Source organism: Drosophila suzukii, chromosome 3, assembly GCF_043229965.1.
Source record: "Drosophila suzukii chromosome 3, CBGP_Dsuzu_IsoJpt1.0, whole genome shotgun sequence".
NCBI lineage: Eukaryota > Metazoa > Arthropoda > Insecta > Diptera > Drosophilidae > Drosophila > Drosophila suzukii.
Window position 1 is genome coordinate 1,771,908 of NC_092082.1, and position 19,094 is coordinate 1,791,001.

Sequence of the window (19,094 nt, forward strand, 5' to 3'; positions counted from 1 at the left end):
CTTTATTTTGGATCTTTAATAATTTATATACATAAATCTAATATTTATTTAATATTAATCATGTATTTTACATATTTATATAGAGCTTAATTTAAGCCAAATTATATTGTTTATTTAAAAGGTTATGTTAACGTCAATTGTGGTATTTAAAAAGAACACCCCTGTTTTTAGTGTTTTTGGGTGAAGGGAATAAAATACCGGAACTTTCTAGGTCTGTTGGTAGATTGCTACATCTATCGACTCCGACCAAAAGTAGTTCGTTTTCGAAAAGGATTCTGAAAAAATGGAGGTCAATGTTGGAAAACGGACCCAATGGATTCTTGATTTGTCAGTTCCCCAAAGTATTTGAAGAGCCACTCTTAATCTTTCGAAGCGAGAGAGCAGCCGCCAAATATCGATTACTAATGCTTGAAAAGGATCGACGTTTTCCCACCTCTATTTGTTTTCGCCAAAAAAGTTGAGCTCTGAGCACTTCCACGCTCCACGATTTTTGTTTGCCCAGCTGCTGTTGTTGCTGTTGTTGGTAGGTTCAAACTCAAAATCCAAACAAAGACGCAGTCAGTGCTTAACCCAGTTTCTAAGCTGAAGTAATAATGGAGTAATGGCAGCTTTAACAGTCCACCAGTGGTTTAAGTTTAAAGAGTGCAAGAAGAGTGGTGGTGGGAAAAGAGGAGGAGAGTGTTTTTGTTGTTGGTGGTGGACGACATTGGCATAGAAAACTTTGCATACCCTTCTTCCCACACACGCACACACACTCTCGTCGAAAGTGTAAAAATAAAAACAAACAACTAAAAATAGCACTTGAACTGTTGTTGTACCCAAAAACGTATGTATTTCTTTTTGCAGACGGAAATTGATTGGTTGTGTAAATTGGAAAGTGCACGAAATCGCGAGCGCATAACGGTACATGTATACACACACAAGCAGCACACGCACACACATGGGGGCCGTGCTTTTTGTTTGATGTCCCATTTGGCGGATTAAAGACAAAGAAGAGACAGAAAAGGAGGAGGAGGAGGAGGAGGAGGACGTCGACCAGGAGCGATGACCACGCGGGAGAATGTGGTCGCCAGTCGCCTGTCCAAGCTGATGCTCAGTAGCAGCAGCGGGAGTGGTAGTGGAAATGGAAGCGGAAGTGGGAGCTCCAACAACCAGGTGCCACCATCGCCCACCTCGCCCGGGGAGCAGTCCCAATCCCAGTCCGAGCTGAACCAACTGAAGCGGGACGCCGATCCGCAGTTCTCGCGCTTTGCCGACTACTTTGTGATATGTGGACTGGATCTGGACACGGGCCTCGAGCCGGATCGCTTTGCGGGTGAGTGGCGTACGCTTGCCGAGATTTCCCCCCAGGGACTTATCTGGAATTTTTGTTCTCCTAGGGGACAACCTGCATTGCTCGCCGCTGGACCGCGCCTACAAGAGCAAGCCTTTGGCCCACTATCCCGAGAATGTGCCCTGGAACCCCTTCGATGCCCACGGCATTTGCATGGTAAATTCGGAGTACATTTGAGTTCATGCCCAGTCATTTTTGTTAGGGTGGGTCGGTTGATAATGTCAGAGGACCTTGTCAAATTTTGATGGAATATGTGTGTTTTTAGGTCAGAAGATGAAGGATAAATACGTGACATTGGAATTAGGTCATTATATCATTGTAGTTTACCTTTTCTTTAAATATTCCATTCAATCAATCAGTCTAATAGCTACGAAGTAGTCATTTTGGTTAACTACATATTTCTTATAATGAATCTTAACTATATTTTTAAGTAGAACCCCAGTAAAAAACCTTAGGTATTACCTACATCTCTCCATGCGAAACAACCGACCCACCCTAATCCATATTCATGTCTAATTGAGCTCAATTGGCTGCCCTTTCGTTGAAAATTCATGCTTGGCTAGCCAGCTCATTGATAGTGACGTGGAGTGAAGAGCGGAGCGTTTATAATTGATGCCACGAATACGGCCGCGTAACCCCACTCCCGTTCCGATAAACCCTCTTATCTCGAGCATCTGGCCATGTGTTCGAATGAATGGATTTTATTTATGGCCGCTACTTGAGATCGCGAAGTCACCCTACCCTGTCCTCCGTTTGTCTTCCACAGCTCTCCCTGCCACAGGGTCTGCGCTTCCGCACCCAGAAGCATAGCATCGAGCCCAGATTCCACTCGTTTGCCACCACGCGGGAGGATGGAAAGCGCTGCTATGGGTTCAGCCTGGTGTTCTACGAGGAGATCCGCAACCGGAACATTTGCGGGGCTATCCACACGCTGCAGAGCATGTTCATCACAGAGCTGTCCAATGGCCAGCAAACGCACTCGCTCAGCCGGGTGAAGCAGGACGGTCCGGTCAGCCGCTCGCTGCCCAGGCACTTCAAGGTGGCCGGCCAGGCGCCGCAGTCCGCACAAAGCTACTACGACATCAACAAGGACAAGCTGTACGTGGCCAAGAGCATAACGCTGATTTGCCAGGCTCCCTACGCCTTTGCCGCCCAAATGTTTCTCAAGAATCTCTATAGGTGAGTGTTGGGATATAAATTAGATGTGGGTCACGCTGTGTACCAAATCTCATTTCCCCTTTTACCCTAGGTGTCTTCCGCGGCAGCCCGGTGCTGGCATAAGCTTGGAGTCCTACGTGTACAACATTCTCTACGAAGTTATGCTGCCGCAGCCGGGCAAGTCCATCCGCGTTTACCTGCCGCCCACAGAGCCGCATCTGCCCGCCATCGCCGTGATCCTTCAGCGTCCGCTTCTGGCTACCGAGTTGCCTCTCCTTGACTTTCCGCTGCGGCTGCTTTTTAAGTACCTGGGCGTGGAGTGTGTCATACAGCTACTCACGTGCGTCCTTCTGGAGAATCAAGTCCTGCTGCGGTCCACAGGTAGAACGGTTTCCAACAGTATAGCAAGGGGACTAACCCACAAGCCCAAACAGATGTTAAAATATCTCCCCGTTTCCCTTGCAGACTACCAAAGACTTATGATCGTGGGAGAGTGCATTACCTCGTTGCTGTTTCCCTTCGTTTGGCCACACGTATATGCACCTATTCTGCCGGCCGCCCTCCACCACTTTTTGGATGCGCCGGTGCCCTTTGTGATGGGACTGCACGCCGAGTGCGAAGCGGCTCATAAAATAGGCAGCGAGGCCACCCTCTGCTTCGTGGACATCGACAAGAAGCACATCCAGCTGCCCGAGGAGCTCCCAGTCTTTCCGCACAAGATGGACTTTATGGCCGAGATCGGTTCGGTGCTGGACAAGTTCGAGATCGACCGGGACCGCGATCATGAGCCCAGCTTTAGAAATGGCTATGTGGGCAGGGGAGCTGGTGGAGGGGTTGGCGGATCCGGAAGTGGTGGAGCAGGGGGTGTAGACGCCATGATCTCCAGTTGCACCCTGCCAACCGGTTTGCAGGCAGTGCGCCGCAGCAAGGAGCGGTTTCAGCAGCTGCAGGAGACCGTCTACACGTTGTCGGGATCGCCAGGCGGTGGCGCGGTAGACTACCAGCCGCTGATAGCGCATCCCTCGCGCATCGATCACGTGCCACGCATCGCTGACTTTCTGCGTAGGAAGGGTGGCATCCGGGGAGCTGGCTCCCCGGTGGGCAGTCCCACCGTCTCGCTCTCTTCCTCGCCGGTTGGCATCTACCACGACGTCGACGCAGTGGACGCCACCATGCCAGCCAGTGCCCGGCGCACGGAGAAACAAAAACTGACGCCGGTGGAGCAGTACTACCAAGACCTGCGCATCAACAACTCGGTGCGGGAGATCTTTCTCAATCGCTTTGTGCATATGTTCCATGCCTACGAGTACTTTGTGATCTACCCAAACCAGGCGCGGGACGAGTGGATCTCGAATCGCGAAACGCTGCAGAACTTCGACAAATCCTCGTTCCTGTCGGATCAGCCGGAGCACCACCGCGCCTTCCTCTCGCGCTTCCTTGAATCTCAAATGTTCGCCACGCTGATCGACAACAAGATCCTGGCCATGTGGGAGTCGCAGCCCGATGAGCAGCTCCAGCTGTTCGACCAGCGCGTGAAGCTACTGAGGTGAGCCTCCAAATACCTTGCGTTGGCAACTAACTAGTTCAGATTCTTCCGAGTTTATTTTAAAGATACAAATTTATAGCCAAGAGAAGCAGCAGGATACCACATTTGGGTTTTCCACAAGTAGTTAAACTACGACGCCGTCCACCTGGACCACGAAATCTAGGCCGTTTCTTTCTCGGCTTCCACTTATACCAATCTTTTTTTTTACGGGCATGCTCTGAGGGCACAATATTTAACAATCTAAAGATTATGTTGTTTAATTATAGCGCGACATTGGAACTCTGGTATACGTAACTTACTCTTCCCTTTTTTCTCGTCTTACATCCCCGAGGGATGAGTTTGAGGTGTTAGTAGAGAGTGGATTGAAGCATCTGCTAGTTTCCGTCAGGCTTACATCCTCAATGAATAAAATTATGCAGATAGACACAATTAAAATTTGGATAAAATTCATACTACTTCATTTTTATGCTATGTGCATTTTGTAAATAAAGGGGAATGACAGGTTTTCCAAAGCTTTAACATTTTTTAAATTTATTAAATTTGCTAGCACTAAAACTTTTCTAACTTATTATAATCCAAATGATACACAATTTAAAATTGATGGGATGAGAATGAGGGCAGCATTGTTACGTTTTCTACAACCAGTTGACCGTCTACTTCCACGACCACCCCAACGCTTTCCAGATCCACCCCAGCGCTTTCCACCACCACCACCTCTTCTTCCACCGCCTTTTCTAAGCTCATAGCCAGTCCGAAAGTCCCAAAATCTAATAAGGATAAGGTGACACTTAAGCATTTATGTTAGATGTTAGTATTATTAACCTACTCTCTCTTCGCTCGATTAAAGTCCTTGAGGGACGAGTTCAACATGGTGGCGGAGTATGGACTCGTTCCATTGGGGATTACGTCCTCAATGATTATAATCACAGCAACAAAAACCATAACAATTTGGAAAAAATACATACTATCAAATTTTAAAAATGTACGCTTTTGACACTTTTTTCGTTGTATGTTAAATGAATTGTGCGATATAATCACTACCTTTAAGACTTTGGTAACGAATAGATTTTTAATGCCTTTCCTTGATATCTTACGTCCATTTCAGGCGACGACACGGGGAGAACATGATCGCCGCAACCAGCTACGAGCCGTGCGTGCTAAGCCAGGACTCCCAGCAGGGCTTCGAGAAGAGGCTCAACTGCATCGACATCGAGGTGACGCCGCCCAGCGAGATTCTGGCCAACCGGGCGGCCTACTTTCGCAGTTTTCCGCTGCTCGAGAAGGGCGTCCTCAACCAGGAGTGCGCCTCGAGGTAGTTGCCCTAGTCGGCTAGTTCCCACAGTTGTTCCCCTTCTTGTATAGTTAGTCGTAGAGCACGTCCTGCTTTAAGATCAAACACCAGTCCCATACCCCTTCTAACACCCGCACTCATCCTATAACAAGAGAGAAATGTACCTTAGCCCAAAAAAAGGGCTGACAAACGTTTGATATTACCTAAATGTTAATTATACATAGATACCATAGACACCTAGTTGTACGTAGATGTATTTCATGTACCTTTGTTAGCCCAAATTGGATCAATTCGAATCAAGTAGCGCGTTTTACACTGGATACTCACATCCGTTGGTACCCACATATCTTTATTTCAACTCGTATTGTTTTCTTTTAGTGCATACCACTTAACAATAAATTCTGCATTCTCCAATCGTTAACCGAGACTCTTCTTTTCGTTTTGTTTTGTTCCGTTTCCCCGCCGTAAATTGCACCGCATGCACACCGCCCACAGCTCACCGCCTGCTCCTCCTCCACCCGGTCACCCTGTCACCCCATCCTCCAGTCCCCTTCGGAATCCCCACTAATCCGCTGTCTCTTTGTTCTCGTTCGAAATTCTAAACTAAACTCAAACCGATACTTCAAACTCATCCGCGCTAACCTCCATCAACCAACCGACCAACCTAAACCAAAAACCGTATCCGAATCCGCCTCCGATTCCGCATCCGCATCCGAATCCCCAACAGAGGCAACAGCCTGCGGCGGGTGAAGAACGGCAACAAGTGGCGGGCCAGGGAGATCTCGCTGGACCAGAAGCCCGGCTCCAATGCCATCAATCGACTCTCGGCCAACCTGACCACAGCGGACGTGAGTCCAGCGCTGATAGCCCAGGCCAACTGGACGTTTGTGGAGCGACTGCTGAAGGTGGGATTTGGCTAGCTGGTATTTTGAAACAGAATATTTCTAACTTATTTCATTGCAGGACATAAAGTCGAAGACCAAGCGCATGCTGCTCGAGAAGATGGGCAATGAGGCAGTGGCCCTGGGGCTAAAGGGCGATGGCATCGAGGAGAACACCTTGATAGCCAGCATGTGTGATCTGCTGGAGAAGATCTGGTCGCACGGGCTGCAGAACAAGCAGGGCAAGTCCGCCCTGTGGGCCCATTTGCAGGCCTACCTCGAAGTGCAGGAGGCGCGCGGGGCAGGCGAAAGTTCCGGGGCGGAGCAACTGCCGCCGGTGTCCAGCAGTCCGGGTAGCAAGATGACCATCGCCACAGCCTCGCCTGCATTGGCCTGGAACGCTATGCGCAAGCGAATGGACTGTAAGATGTGATTCCCTTTTTGTTTAGCACTTGCTTAAGATTTTTCTATTCCGTGCCAGATCTCTCCACATTCCAAACTGACTTCGACAGTCCGCCCAGTCCAAATCGCAGTCGTTCACGAGATCGGAACAAATTCGTCGGCCTGGAACAGCTGTGTCCACTACCCGAGTCCCTGGAGTTCGATGTGAAGTGAGTTGGAAAAAGAAAAAACCCGAAGATCAATCAATAACTGGTTTCCCGTAGGAACGTTTTGGCCATGGCGGACATCAAGACGCACATTGGCTACACCCGCGCCTGGGTGCGTCTGTCGCTTGAGAAGAAGTTGCTGTCCAGGCATTTTCGTACCCTGCTCTCCGACGAATCCCTGCTGCGGTCGCTGTACAAGCGATCGGCCTTCCTGCGCTGTGAGGAGGAGAAGGAGCAGTTTCTCTACCACCTGCTAACCTTGAACACGGTGGACTACTTCAGCTTCACCAACATCTACCCCACGACGAGTAGGTCCCACCGCTAGCAGTCCTATATTTTGTCTGTGCTTATTGGCCTTTTGGCTTCGATTCCCTTCCCCGCCCACAGAGCTGCCCTACCGCGTCGTGATCTTCCCCTCCCGCAAGTACGGCTCCTACCACACCTCCAGCAACGTGTGGATCATGGTCTCCGGCACCATGAACGAGACACAAAGGGTGCCCGTGCCGAAGGGATCCTTGGAGTTCATCTTCCACGTAAGTTAGTCGGTTAGTCGGTTTTTGAACGAGCTTCCCTACTAACCCAAGGCCCTTCATTCGCAGTACAAGAACCTTGGCCTACTGACAACCATGCGCATTGGGCACGACAACTCGGGACCCAGCCACAAGTGGCTGGTGGAGCAGGTGGTGATGCGCAATGAGGTCACCGGCCACACCTACAAGTGAGCTAAAAGCAAGCCGGATAACCGTGGTCCCCGTGTGTAACATCATATTTATTTTCCCCCGCCCAAAAGATTTCCCTGTGGCCGCTGGCTGGGCCGTGGTGTAGATGACGATTCCACGGAGCGCCTGCTGGTGGGCCAAAGGGTGTCGACGAGTGTCAAGAATGCAGAACTGGTACCAGGAGCGGATACTCGCACTCCGCCCCGGACGCGCAGTCCCAGTGTGCAGCGCCAGGAGTCGCTGGCGCCCTCGGAGATTCAGCATCAACTGGGCAACTGCGTCAATGTTCTGGTCAAATGGCACTACAAACCCAGCCGGGATCGGGATGTGGGCACGCTGACCAACCTACTGTGCGGGGATGATGGACTGGTCAAGTGTTTGGAGCAAGTCTTTCTTTGCGGCTTCCGCTCGGCGAGGTTCTTTGGACGGAATCTGTACATCTGGGACTATTTCAGTAAGGCTCACTTTTAAATCGAGTTCAGATTTTTGAACCCGACTATACTATTTTAAAATTTAGTTTACTAATTATGGTGGTAAATTCCTTTAATAGCCAAGGTTAAGGAACTCTTTGAGCACAACCTGCAGATGGAGCTGGAGGACTCGGCGTCCAGCCTAGACTCCTCGTTCAGCAATGGAAGCGGAAGCGGAGGCAGCAGTCTGCAGCGCCGGGAGATCTCCAGCATCTGGCGTCTCTACGTCCAGCTGATGGACGAGATCAACGGAACGGCGCTCGGCAAGGACGGCAAGTTCCAGCTGCTGATCTGCTTGAGCCTGCGAGAGCACCTGCTGACGCGGCTTATAAAGCCCATGGCCCTGACCAAGGTCACCCACGAGATGTACGAGGAGGAAAGCTTCCTGCGGCGCCGCAACCTTCTCACCTTTCTCATTCAAATCCTCGAGCCGCTGGACGACTGTCACATAGTGCTGGAGAACTCAATCACACAGGGCATTCGCATACCGTCCCAATGCTGAGGGGCGGGTGCTCCACACCCACTGCAATACTCATACCACACCTCTCCCACGGACATTTTTGCAACCAGTGACCTAGAGAATACTCACATACATATGCTCTTGAGGAATCTCGGAACTCTCGAATTCGTTGTTAGCTTTTAATATGAAGCGGCGGAACACTTTCCCCCTATTACACCTAATTCTAATTGTAATCCCAAGCCTAGCCACTTGCCATTCGACTCGACAGCTTGCCAAGAAACCAAGTCAATCGCTGAACGTTTTGGGGGGATGAACGCGCCAGTCCCGGGAACATTGAAGCCAAAGTTGAACAAAATTCCTTGTCATCGACGCAATCGAATTTTAAAGACATTTACTGTGCAATTAAGACGTTTACTATAAAGAATTCTAAAATGTTGTTCAAAAATCTACATATATATGAAACGTATGCGTGTGTGTAGCTAGTTGATAAGGCCCCCAGCCCGAAACCGAATCCAGTCAATTCTCCTGAGTTCCAACTTCAACGGTAGCTTTTGATTTAGTTGATTTACCAAAGAATCTTTGTTTTTTTATAACGAATATTTTGTATAAACTATGTATTTGGTATTTTAAGAGTGAGTGAAATGAGATTATCCAAAGGTGTTTGTTATTTTCAAGCTTTATTTTTACAATACATTTTTAGCCAAACCCGTTTGCAGATAAAACCTTAAGACACTGAAAGTCAATAAATACGCAAAAGACATTAATGAAATTTGAAAATGGCGTTTGCTTTAAATAATCCCTAGGAAGGACGAAAAAATAGGTTGAACAACCGAATATATTTGTGTTAAAATGTACGTTTTTAAGATCCAGTTAGCAAATGCACTGGAGCCAGAGTTACGGTCAGTGGTAGTGCGTACTGCGTACTGGTCAACGTCAACTGTTTCTTCTGCTTTATCCCAAAAATGAGTGGGTCGTTTGGGCACATTAAATTCCATGTCTTTAAGGATGTTTCCAGGTGGAACATACCTCACCACTAAGAACCGCGTATCCTTTCTGCGGAAAGATTGCCTTGCACTATCGACCGATATGGGTAGACATATCCATGACTTACACTCTCGCCAGACCAACGCCAAGTGTAGTGGAGGCATTCCATATCATGGCCGTAAATTTGTAATATTTCTTATTATTACGGTAGCCTCGATAATGGAACCAATCTCGAACACAAGCCCTGGGAAAACAATCACGAAAAACGCATACGTTTTGGGTAAATCTGCCATCAATAGGGCCACCTCCGTCTAAGACCGAATGGGTATGAGCGCAGTCCCCTTCTAAGTCTTCATCTGAATGGTCCTCTTTGCAAATGTTTTCGAATCCATCCTTAACTAATTTCTGAGGGTTAGAACTGTTTAAAAGCTTTTTAAGGATATACCGAGACAACAAAGTGGTACCACATACAAATATATGTACATGTTCTATTATTGACAATTTAAAAAAATTTATATTTTCAAAAATAAACTTTTTGATTCGAAAAAAAAAAATGGATGCACACAATCGGATGGATATGGAATATATTATAATATATAGCAAATATTTCTACAAGTCTTTTATAAATCTACATATGCAAGCATGTGCATATCCTTTAAAGGAGTTCTGGGATTCAATTATAAAGGACTTGCCTCTGCGAATGTTTTACATTCCTGACTGAGCTTATCGTCCAGGACCAACGGTTGATTTCCGTACTTGGCCCTCCTGCGATTGTGCGCCTCTAGGATCAAGTTTTGAAGGCCTATACCAAATACCCGGTTGCACTGGAAGACAAAATCTTTAAGCTGAAATAAAATTGGGTGTAGAATTACCTCGAGGGCGATTAGAAACAAAATAATTTTAAAAAACATTGTGCAATCCTTTTTTTTTACCAATTTTAATAATGACAGATTTTACTTGGTGACTTATTAAAATACTATTAACAAAATGTTCAGGAGTATCAATGTTATAGCAGTATTGAAAATAAAGTTTTTATATGAATCCTTGACTAATTTTTAAACAAAACGATGATGAGATGTTATATTTTTATTAAATGGAAACTTAGTTTATAAAATGGAGTATGGTTTTTTGTTAACGTCAGCTTAAAGCCATCATCATAAACCATCTGAAAACCGATCTCCTAGCCTGCCCCTATTATAGAAACTTTAAGTAGGGGATTAACTACGTTAAAATCATATTTACAGTATGGCTGCATTTTGCATTTTTATAGTTTGGGGGAATCCCCTAATTATTTCAGTTATTTGGTATATAACTGGTATTTCTCGAAACTGAGACGGTATTTATTTTCGGGGTAGGTGGTATTGCTATCGGCGCGACCACACTGCGGACACAACAAAAAAGTTTCGTTCGCCTGGCGTTATTCGAAATCGCGAAATCGGCCGACGAACAACAAACAAAAAAGTGCTAACTCGACAGACCGAGCGACGAGTGCTCCGAGTTCCGTGCGTGTGTGTCATTCCAGCTGAAAACCATTGAGTTCCGCTTCAAAATCGAAGATTAAACAGCAGAAGGGCGAAAGAAGGCCAATCGATAAACGAAAGAACCGTTCCGTTTCGAGTTGGAAGAAAGTGGAAAGTAAGTGGAGAGTGGAAACTATTTTGGTTTGCTGTGTGTGATGATTTTTCAATGCGGGTCAATGGGAGAGGATGACGTGAGCAGACGAAAAGAGAGAGCTCTCTTTTTCGAATTCATTTGGGCAATGTGCGTTTTGGATTCTTCTTGCTCCTCAAGGCGCTTGTTTACATAATCACCTTCTCCTGCTCTGTTTATGCCCCTCGCCAAACAGCTGCTGCGCTGTCGCCGCGGCTTATCGATTTTTTCCTCCTTTTGTTTTGTTGCTTTTGCTCTTTGCAGCCGGCAAGACGACGCCATTAATTGGCCCGTCGCCACGTCATGCTTGTCGTATGATTTTTGCGCCTGAACCTGCAACGGGCACCCACTCTCTCTCTCACTCTCGTGACGCGTCATTAGGGGCCGCACTTTGCCCTGCGATCGTACGATTTCCCCAGGCGGCAGCGTCATTCCAATGGGGCAAGTCTTACTCACTGCTCCACTTTCCCAAGCGCCTTTTTACCGTTGCCTTGCGTTGCGTGGCCGCTCTTTTCCAGCCAAACAAACACAACAGAGAGAGGCGACAGAGAGAGAAAATGAGAGAGGGGGTCCGCGTGGTCGGAGAGATCACACGCACAATCAGAATCAGCTGTTTTGGCTTCTCAATGGAATTCCTATTTTAATGCGTAGGCGCGTGCGATAGAGATAGCGGTAGCCCCAAGTATTGTGCAATTGCAGGCAATCTAATCTCTCTCCCTCCCTTTCGAACCCTAAACCGCTATAAAATTTTATTAGGGTGGCCCAGCAAATCGTGTCTATAAGCAAATTGCAGTTCCTATTCCCTAAACGATAGTAGTTCCCACAGAGAGTATATTTTAGCACGTAGCATCCAAAAATCACAGTTGACGTCAGCTCCGATTTTCGGTGTATTCATCCATTATTGATAAGCCCCAAGGTTATCACTGCCAATATAGTATAGTAGAGTGTAGTACACCCCAAGTTCAGTCTATAATTGTCCACCGATCGCAGCTTATCAATGGCAAAAACACTCGTACGTTCAGAGATGTGAATAATGCTTGGGATTCGCATTTATTTCGAGGGTTCGAACTCAGAACTGTACTTTCAACCTTTCGCTCTTGACCAAAAGCGAACGAACAGCCAAAAGGCAAACTCCAAAATCATTTCTTACTCTACCCTAAGATTCGCGAAAGGTTTTTGGCCTGTTGGGATCTTAGCCCCTTACTACGGTTGCTAAAATATGGTACTGCGCATAGTCCAGAGTAAATTTACAACAACACATTTTTTTTAATTTTTTTTCCTCGGATGATCTAATTTAACAAATCATTTCGAATAATCTGAACACATCCGGTTCCCGTGTTGACAAGTAAAGTGTAACAGAAAATGTGTACGAAAAACAATGCTATCATTACTTAAACAATTAAGGGTGTATATCCGTAGAAAAATATGTGTGACTCTTTTCAAGAGTTTGTATTACATTGAAGTTTCTAACTCAAAAATAGGCTTGTCTTAAATAACGTTCACAAAAGATATTACCACGAAGAAAAATGTAGCGTTAATGCTAAATCAGGCGATTTAAAATGATCTTTCAAGTGGCTCCACACATTTGATAGTCACAGGGTTAGCATGGCCTCCGCCTGGGGGAAAATACGTACCTAGTATAAAGAAATAATCCCGCACTGATAGGGAACTTTGCCCACCATCCGTTTTGCCAGGCTGGCAAGATCGCACCGTCCGATTATCAGGCTTGGAGAGTGTGTTTGCTGTGTGCTTACTGTAATTAAGAATAAGTTAGTCTGTGCTCGTCTTATCGCTGGAGATAGTAGTGGTAGAAACACGGCTCGTTTCCGCCAAACTCAATTATCGTGTTTCGATATTCGCGATTCGAGTGCAGCGGAAGCGCCAGTCACCAAAAAATATTGTTCTTTTCGCAGATAAGGTAAAAGCAGGTAGGGAAATCTTATCGCTCACCTGCTTTTACTGCACGGCAATTTGACAATCGATTTTACGGGTGCCACACTCGTCCAGTTAACCACTTCTCCGGTAGTTTCGAATGGAACTCTCTCCGGGCTTTGTTTACGTTTTGAATCACTTCGCTGGAGGCGGCTCTTCGTCATTATTGTTTAAAAGTTGAAGTCATTTCAGTGGAAACTTGTAAGGTAGATTAGATATGTTGGCTTTATCATCTTTTCGGATTTGGGGCATTGTTTCTACCGTTTGCTTTCCCCCTTTTAAATTATTCGTTTTGAACAATCATCATGATAAGAAGTGATTTAATATCTCATGCAAACGTTTAGTCATATTGTTAAATCATTTTGTTATAATCTTAATCGATTTCCGTTCTAGTTTGCTTAAATAAAAAACTTGGAAGAAATGATTCACTGATGTGGTTTCAAAGAAATAACAAAAAAATTAATTTTCGGAAAATTTTGGAATATAAAAAAAAAATGCGAAAATCAGAAACAGTTTTATCGTTATGAGAGCAATGAATCACTTTGATGATATTCCTAGAACAATTTGTATGCTGGGGAATGTTATATATGTACATATGGTTTTTTCATGACTAAAATGTTCGAAAATTCAGAGATATAAATAATTGTAACCTCTTTATGAAAAAAATCGTTATCTCTCTTTATATAAGTTTCAGAGAAACTTTTTTAATTTTTGATGATATGAAAAATTATATTACATGGAAAAATTTGCGTATATCGTACAATCCTGAAGTTTCGAGCTAAAGGTTGCCAAAGTGTTACCTCAAAATTCAGCTTGGCAACAAAATTAGCATGCTTAAAAGATACACAACTTGCTTGGTTCCCAAATAACACTTACATCAGATCTGATTTTATTCGGAGTTTCATCTCTTGAACTTGAACTGAAAGTGCCAAGTGACTCAGATCTCGATTAAACCTTGAACACCTCAAAAATACACTCCCAAAAATAACTCTCTACACCTCATTTGGGGTCTCCAAGTGGAATTTCACTAATCGGTTTGTTAGGGGATCTCGAGATAAGGAAGGCAAAGTGTGTAGAAAACTCTGACGTATTCTCAATGCCAAGAAATATTCCAACGTAAGCCACATATGTAGATTAATAGATATGTGTGCCATGATGAATAAACATGAGAAATCGTTTGTCTACCTTAAATTATTGTTAGCCACGCACCAGACAGCTGACCGCACAGTGGGTTTTTGGCTGGAAAATTTTCAAATTTATGAAGCACATGTTATTTGTTAAATGCTTATGTAAAATACACCATGTCTTAAAATTCTTTAAAGTAAAAAATATTGTATCTTTAAAAACATTCTTTAAGCGCACATTTATTTTAACGCGAAGTACAAGTAATACAAAGATACCCATAAATATATATATTATATTATAATTTAGGTACTTTATAAAGAGTTTACTGAAAGAATATTTTTCTTAAAAGAGACAAGGTCTAAAATGTATAATACTATTCTAATTATCGTCATTAAAGTTCATAAATATAAAAAAAATAGTCATGACCAAATAGTGCCCCAGTATGCCACATGACGATCTTGTTAAATCATTTCGCATACAGCATCAATATTTTTTGGCACAAAAACTGATTTTGGACGATCTTCAGAAATTCGTCATTGAGTGAGCACAAGAAAATTCCTGGTAGCTCAAATATATGATTAAACACATTTAGATATTTCGAGGTGTACGGGTTTGCTATACCATTATCTATAGAAGGGCGGTATCGAAATGGCTCCAGTTTTGGGCTACTGGGTCATCACGTGTTGTTCCGTCCGCCCTTGTTTACGTAAAGTGCAGTGCCACTCGGAACTAGTTCGGCCGCCCACTTTGCCTCCCCAGACTGCTAACCCCCATTGCTTCAGTTGCTCATCTCACTCCGCTCCGAGAACGAGAATACTACGTGTCTATTATTACCACCAACCAGCCCGTCTCTGTTGTTTTTGTTTACCAGCAGTTTTCAGTTGCGCTTTATTTCTAGGGAATTTCTGTGGTTCGGTGCGCGTGGCAAATTAAATCATCCATTTGGCAATTAAAATCGAAATCGATTTGCCTCAACTTCGTATAAAAGGGGCGTGGCCGGGGGAGTAGGGTCAGATGTCACGTGTGTGGTCAGCGAAATTGGCAACTTGAGTTCAACATAAGTGGGTTAATAAGAAAGATATCTGATACTCGTATCTGTTTGGATTGCATTTTATAACATAAAAAGATTGTCTGTAGTCCAAAATTGCTTACCACCTCAGTAAGTTAATGTGTTTTTGTTTATGCAAAAATGCATTTCATTTAATTTCAAAAATAATTTTGTTTACCTAGAGATGTTTACGGCTTTATTGGATTTTATTTTTAAATTGTTTAGTAAACAAGTGCATACCATTTAAGTATACATTAAACTAATAAAAATATAATTTTCGCTGTTTCTTTGAAGTGAAAATACTATTTTCTTGATTAAAAAAAAGTATGAAGTAATTTTAAAATGCTAATGGTTGTTATAAAACTGTGTTTACCAAACAAAAAAGATAAATAAAGGGTCAATGTGTATAACCCCATTTTAATGAATGAATGAATAAAAATAATTAATGATGCTTAAAATTATAACGAATTCAAAATAACAAGAGAAGCAGGGGTAAAAAAAACTTTCCAATTTCGTAATGGTGATTATGTTATGTTCAATATGTTGCCACCAAAACTTTTTAATGTGATTTAATACATTCATTTTTTTAGAAAGACTTTATAATAATATTATTTAAAAAAAAAACATTAGGATGCTTATAAAGAAATACACACTTTGGATCTTTAAAATTGGTACAATTGTTTAGGCTCTAGGTTAGCTTTTTATATGAAAAATAAGTAGTTTTCCATCAATATTAAACCCATCTAATCTTGTTCCATCTTTTCCAGCTGAAAGCCACTTGAATCTCTGTTCCTGCGTCACCGTGTTGCGAAACCGTTAAAACTGCCGCTCCCAAACATTCGCTGCGATGGCCACCTCATCGATACTCGCCAAAAGCACAATTAACAGCACATCGCCACCGGCCACGCCCAGCAGCACCGCCTCCTCCGCCGCCTCCACATTGACCACCCGGAAGCGGACCTACGAGACAGCCATTGCCATGCCCTCGTCCACCAGCGCCTCAAACGGATCGGGTTCGGGTTCGGATGTCCAGGATCAGCGCACAAGCAGCCCCGGCAAGGGGCTGTCCAAGTCCAAGGGCCAGTTGGAGACCGTGCTGGTGGTCAGCGAGGGAGCCAGTGAGCCCACCACCGCGGCCACCACCCTGCGGGACAGCACACGAACCATCTCACAGAGCGACGCCGACGACGGAGGCGAAGCAGCAGCCGCGGAGGACCTGCTGCCCGCCATCGCCGGCGCCTCCACGTCGGATTACCTCAGCGGCGTCAAGCGCAAGTACGTCCCTCAGCAGCAGACGTCGCCGGGTCCTCTGGTGGTCCCCGCCTCCACCTCGCAGCAATTCTTCAATGGCAGCGGTGCCTCCGATTTTGCGGTGAGAATCGTTGATTTTTGGGATAATAAGATTGGACTAAATGGTTCCGGGGTTTTTTAAGTAAATCATTCCATAATTCCATTGGTCATTTGGTTTTATGGGAAGTACAAATATGTAGTAACCCATTGGGCTTGACAGTTCTAGAGATAATTTCAAAGTACAATTGAATTATTAGTGAAGCATATATTTTCTAGTTGTAAAAGGAATTCTTAGCCATGTGTGACAATACTCAAGATGATTGTGTAGGCAGAGGACTCTCTATCCCACAGTTGAGCGACAGAAGTAATAGTTAATTCCTTTTGCAGACCATTTGCAAGCCAGCGCCCTTCTCCCACGACGAGGAGGCCATGTTGGAGCGCGAGAGGTGCGACTACACGAACCGGATCACCTACCAAATGGCCCGCTCCGGACAGACGAACCGCAGGGTGAGGGTCTACGCCGATGGCATCTACGACCTGTTCCATCAGGGCCACGCCCGCCAGCTGATGCAGGCCAAGAACATCTTTCCCAACGTGTACTTAATCGTCGGTGTGTGCAACGATGAGCTGACCCACCGCATGAAGGGACGCACCGTGATGAACGCCTTCGAGCGGTACGAGGGAGTGCGTCACTGCCGCTACGTGGATGAGGTGGGTTGTCCCGCTCATTGATTAGACTTATCACTCAATAACACGCTTCCCCCACAGATTGTTCAGAATGCACCATGGTCGCTGTCCGACGAGTTCATTGCCGACAACAAAATCGATTTTGTGGCCCACGACGACATTCCGTACGGAACCGATAACATGGACGACATCTATGCACCGCTGAAGGCGCGCGGCATGTTCGTGGCCACGGAGCGCACTGAGGGCGTGTCCACCTCGGACATTGTGGCCCGGATCGTGAAGGACTACGATCTGTATGTGCGTCGCAATCTGGCCAGAGGCTATTCGGCCAAGGAGCTGAACGTTTCGTTCCTATCCGAGAAGAAGTTCCGGCTGCAGAACAAGATGGACGAGCTGAAGTCGCGCGGCAAGCGGGAGCTGAGCAAGGTGAAGGTGGACATCATCACCAAGTGGGAGGAGAAGTCGCGCGAGTTCATCGACACCTTCCTGCTGCTGTTCGGGCGCGAGCACCTCAACCACTTGTGGAACGAGTCGAAGGGCAAGCTGCTGCAGGCGCTCAGTCCGCCGGGCAGTCCGTCGGGATCGGTGAACGGCGATGACACGGAGGGTACTGACATTGACGAGTACTTGGAGATGGCCGAGAAGCTGAGCGAGGGCAGCGGCAGCAGTGGCTCGCTGAACGGCAAGCAGCGGCCAAAGCAGAAGCGCTCCTCGCTGGCCCGCCGCAGTTACCAGAGCCTGCAGAGCCGGTCACCGGAACTGGGTGCGGATGGGGACGAGGAGGCGGAGTACGAGCGTCGCAGCGATTGATTCTAGTGCGGGACAGCAGCCCGACCTTTTCTTCTTCTCTTACTGTCTTTGATGCTACTGTAAATTGACTCGTTTGCAACCAGTAGTTCGTCGGCACACCCTAGATGCCCTAGGATCGCCACTCGCAGGCCACCCGAAATCGAACCGGAACCCACTTCTATTTACTCTAGCCCTAAGTGGTACTGTAATCCCCTAGTTTTAGTTGGCACTCGTGTTCTCCTCCTTACTCCACTCAGCCACTCCACCTTTCCATCGCCATCTTTGAGGATCGAGGGAATCGAGGAAACCTGTAGCTAATTCAGCTGTGTGTGGTGGGACAAAGCAACCAACGCAGAAAAGACTCATTTTTGTATTAGGCACTCGGCGGATCGTGCATGAAATCGGCGGCGGCAGCGTTAGTTCCAGGTGCCGCAAAATATCTAGAAATATTTATATTAAATTATTTCGCATAACATTAAACTAAGTTAACAAACACAACAACAACAAGAACACCAACCAATTATAGAGAAAACAACCAAACAAAACGCATTCGGAAAATTCAAAAAAACAAGAAACAGTTGGCAATAGCGGAATTATTGCAAATGCTTTGTTAAATATTTTTTGAAAAATAAAAATTGAATCGAAAGAAAAGGTGTATTAATTTGAAGAGGTAAAGGAATGTGCCATAAAGATTAGGATTAAAATATTATTAAACTTAAATTGTCAGAAAAGAGAGATGGAAATGCAACCAACCACCCTCTTTAATCATCTATAAGATATTTGCATCATACCCACAAGCATGTGTAGTCGGCTGCTTCTCCAGCTATTGCGCATCCGATTCAGTCGCCATCTAAGGCAATTGCGGAACTCTTGCGCCCGCCACCGATGATGAAACCGTTCGCCTTGATTGGACACCCATTCCCTCGCAATTAGCCGCCTGCTTCCATTCACCGGCTGGAGGCGGTTCACTGATTTGTTTAATGGCGCTGCGGTTTATATATAGCTGCAAGCCCATCGCCTGATCGGATCGGTGGACCCGTGCCAAGTCAGGCGACCACCCGCCGCCGCTTCCTATTTGCTTGCTCCTCAATTTGCGGCAATTGAAGATGAGCAATGAATCCGG

General features: G+C 45.6%; 3 protein-coding genes and 1 long non-coding RNA gene across 6 annotated transcripts; 2 read left to right on the forward strand and 2 right to left on the reverse strand.

The window, feature by feature from the left end:
• Nucleotides 1-370: 370 nt before the first annotated feature.
• Nucleotides 371-9,235, forward strand: pns (DENN domain containing pinstripe). Of its 2 annotated transcripts, XM_017078867.4 has the most exons (15): nt 371-523; nt 847-1,315; nt 1,380-1,489; nt 2,100-2,512; nt 2,583-2,872; nt 2,957-4,037; nt 5,143-5,349; nt 6,056-6,233; nt 6,292-6,631; nt 6,691-6,820; nt 6,875-7,125; nt 7,205-7,350; nt 7,417-7,535; nt 7,608-7,990; nt 8,087-9,235. In XM_017078867.4, exons 2-15 carry the CDS (start codon nt 1,045-1,047, stop codon nt 8,506-8,508), a joined length of 4,341 nt encoding a protein of 1,446 aa, XP_016934356.2. In that variant the 5' UTR covers nt 371-523; nt 847-1,044; the 3' UTR covers nt 8,509-9,235. The 2 variants fall into 2 exon arrangements, with proteins under 2 accessions (XP_016934356.2, XP_016934358.2); XM_017078869.4 differs by lacking the exons at nt 6,292-6,631; nt 6,691-6,820; nt 6,875-7,125; ... (2 more) ...; nt 7,608-7,990; nt 8,087-9,235 and having other exon boundaries at nt 5,824-6,233.
• LOC136116884 (uncharacterized) lies at nt 4,075-4,526 on the reverse strand. Its single transcript, XR_010653975.2, has 2 exons — nt 4,337-4,526; nt 4,075-4,277 (listed from the first exon to the last, which is right to left on the reverse strand). It is a non-coding gene; the product is annotated as an uncharacterized lncRNA (long non-coding RNA).
• On the reverse strand, nt 9,045-10,801 carry LOC108013173 (Golgi-associated plant pathogenesis-related protein 1). Its single transcript, XM_065864485.2, has 4 exons — nt 10,323-10,801; nt 10,143-10,274; nt 9,578-9,855; nt 9,045-9,519 (listed from the first exon to the last, which is right to left on the reverse strand). Exons 1-4 carry the CDS (start codon nt 10,359-10,361, stop codon nt 9,255-9,257), a joined length of 714 nt encoding a protein of 237 aa, XP_065720557.2. The 5' UTR covers nt 10,362-10,801; the 3' UTR covers nt 9,045-9,254.
• A 56-nt stretch (nt 10,802-10,857) lies between these two features.
• Nucleotides 10,858-18,622, forward strand: Pcyt1 (Phosphocholine cytidylyltransferase 1). 2 transcript variants are annotated; one of them, XM_017078601.4, is made up of 4 exons: nt 10,858-11,085; nt 15,973-16,577; nt 16,883-17,206; nt 17,264-18,622. In XM_017078601.4, the coding sequence occupies exons 2-4, from the start codon at nt 16,053-16,055 to the stop codon at nt 17,990-17,992; spliced, it is 1,578 nt and encodes a 525-aa protein (XP_016934090.2). In that variant the 5' UTR covers nt 10,858-11,085; nt 15,973-16,052; the 3' UTR covers nt 17,993-18,622. The 2 variants fall into 2 exon arrangements, with proteins under 2 accessions (XP_016934090.2, XP_065720556.2); XM_065864484.2 differs by lacking the exons at nt 10,858-11,085; nt 15,973-16,577 and adding an exon at nt 16,778-16,819.
• Nucleotides 18,623-19,094: the final 472 nt, after the last annotated feature.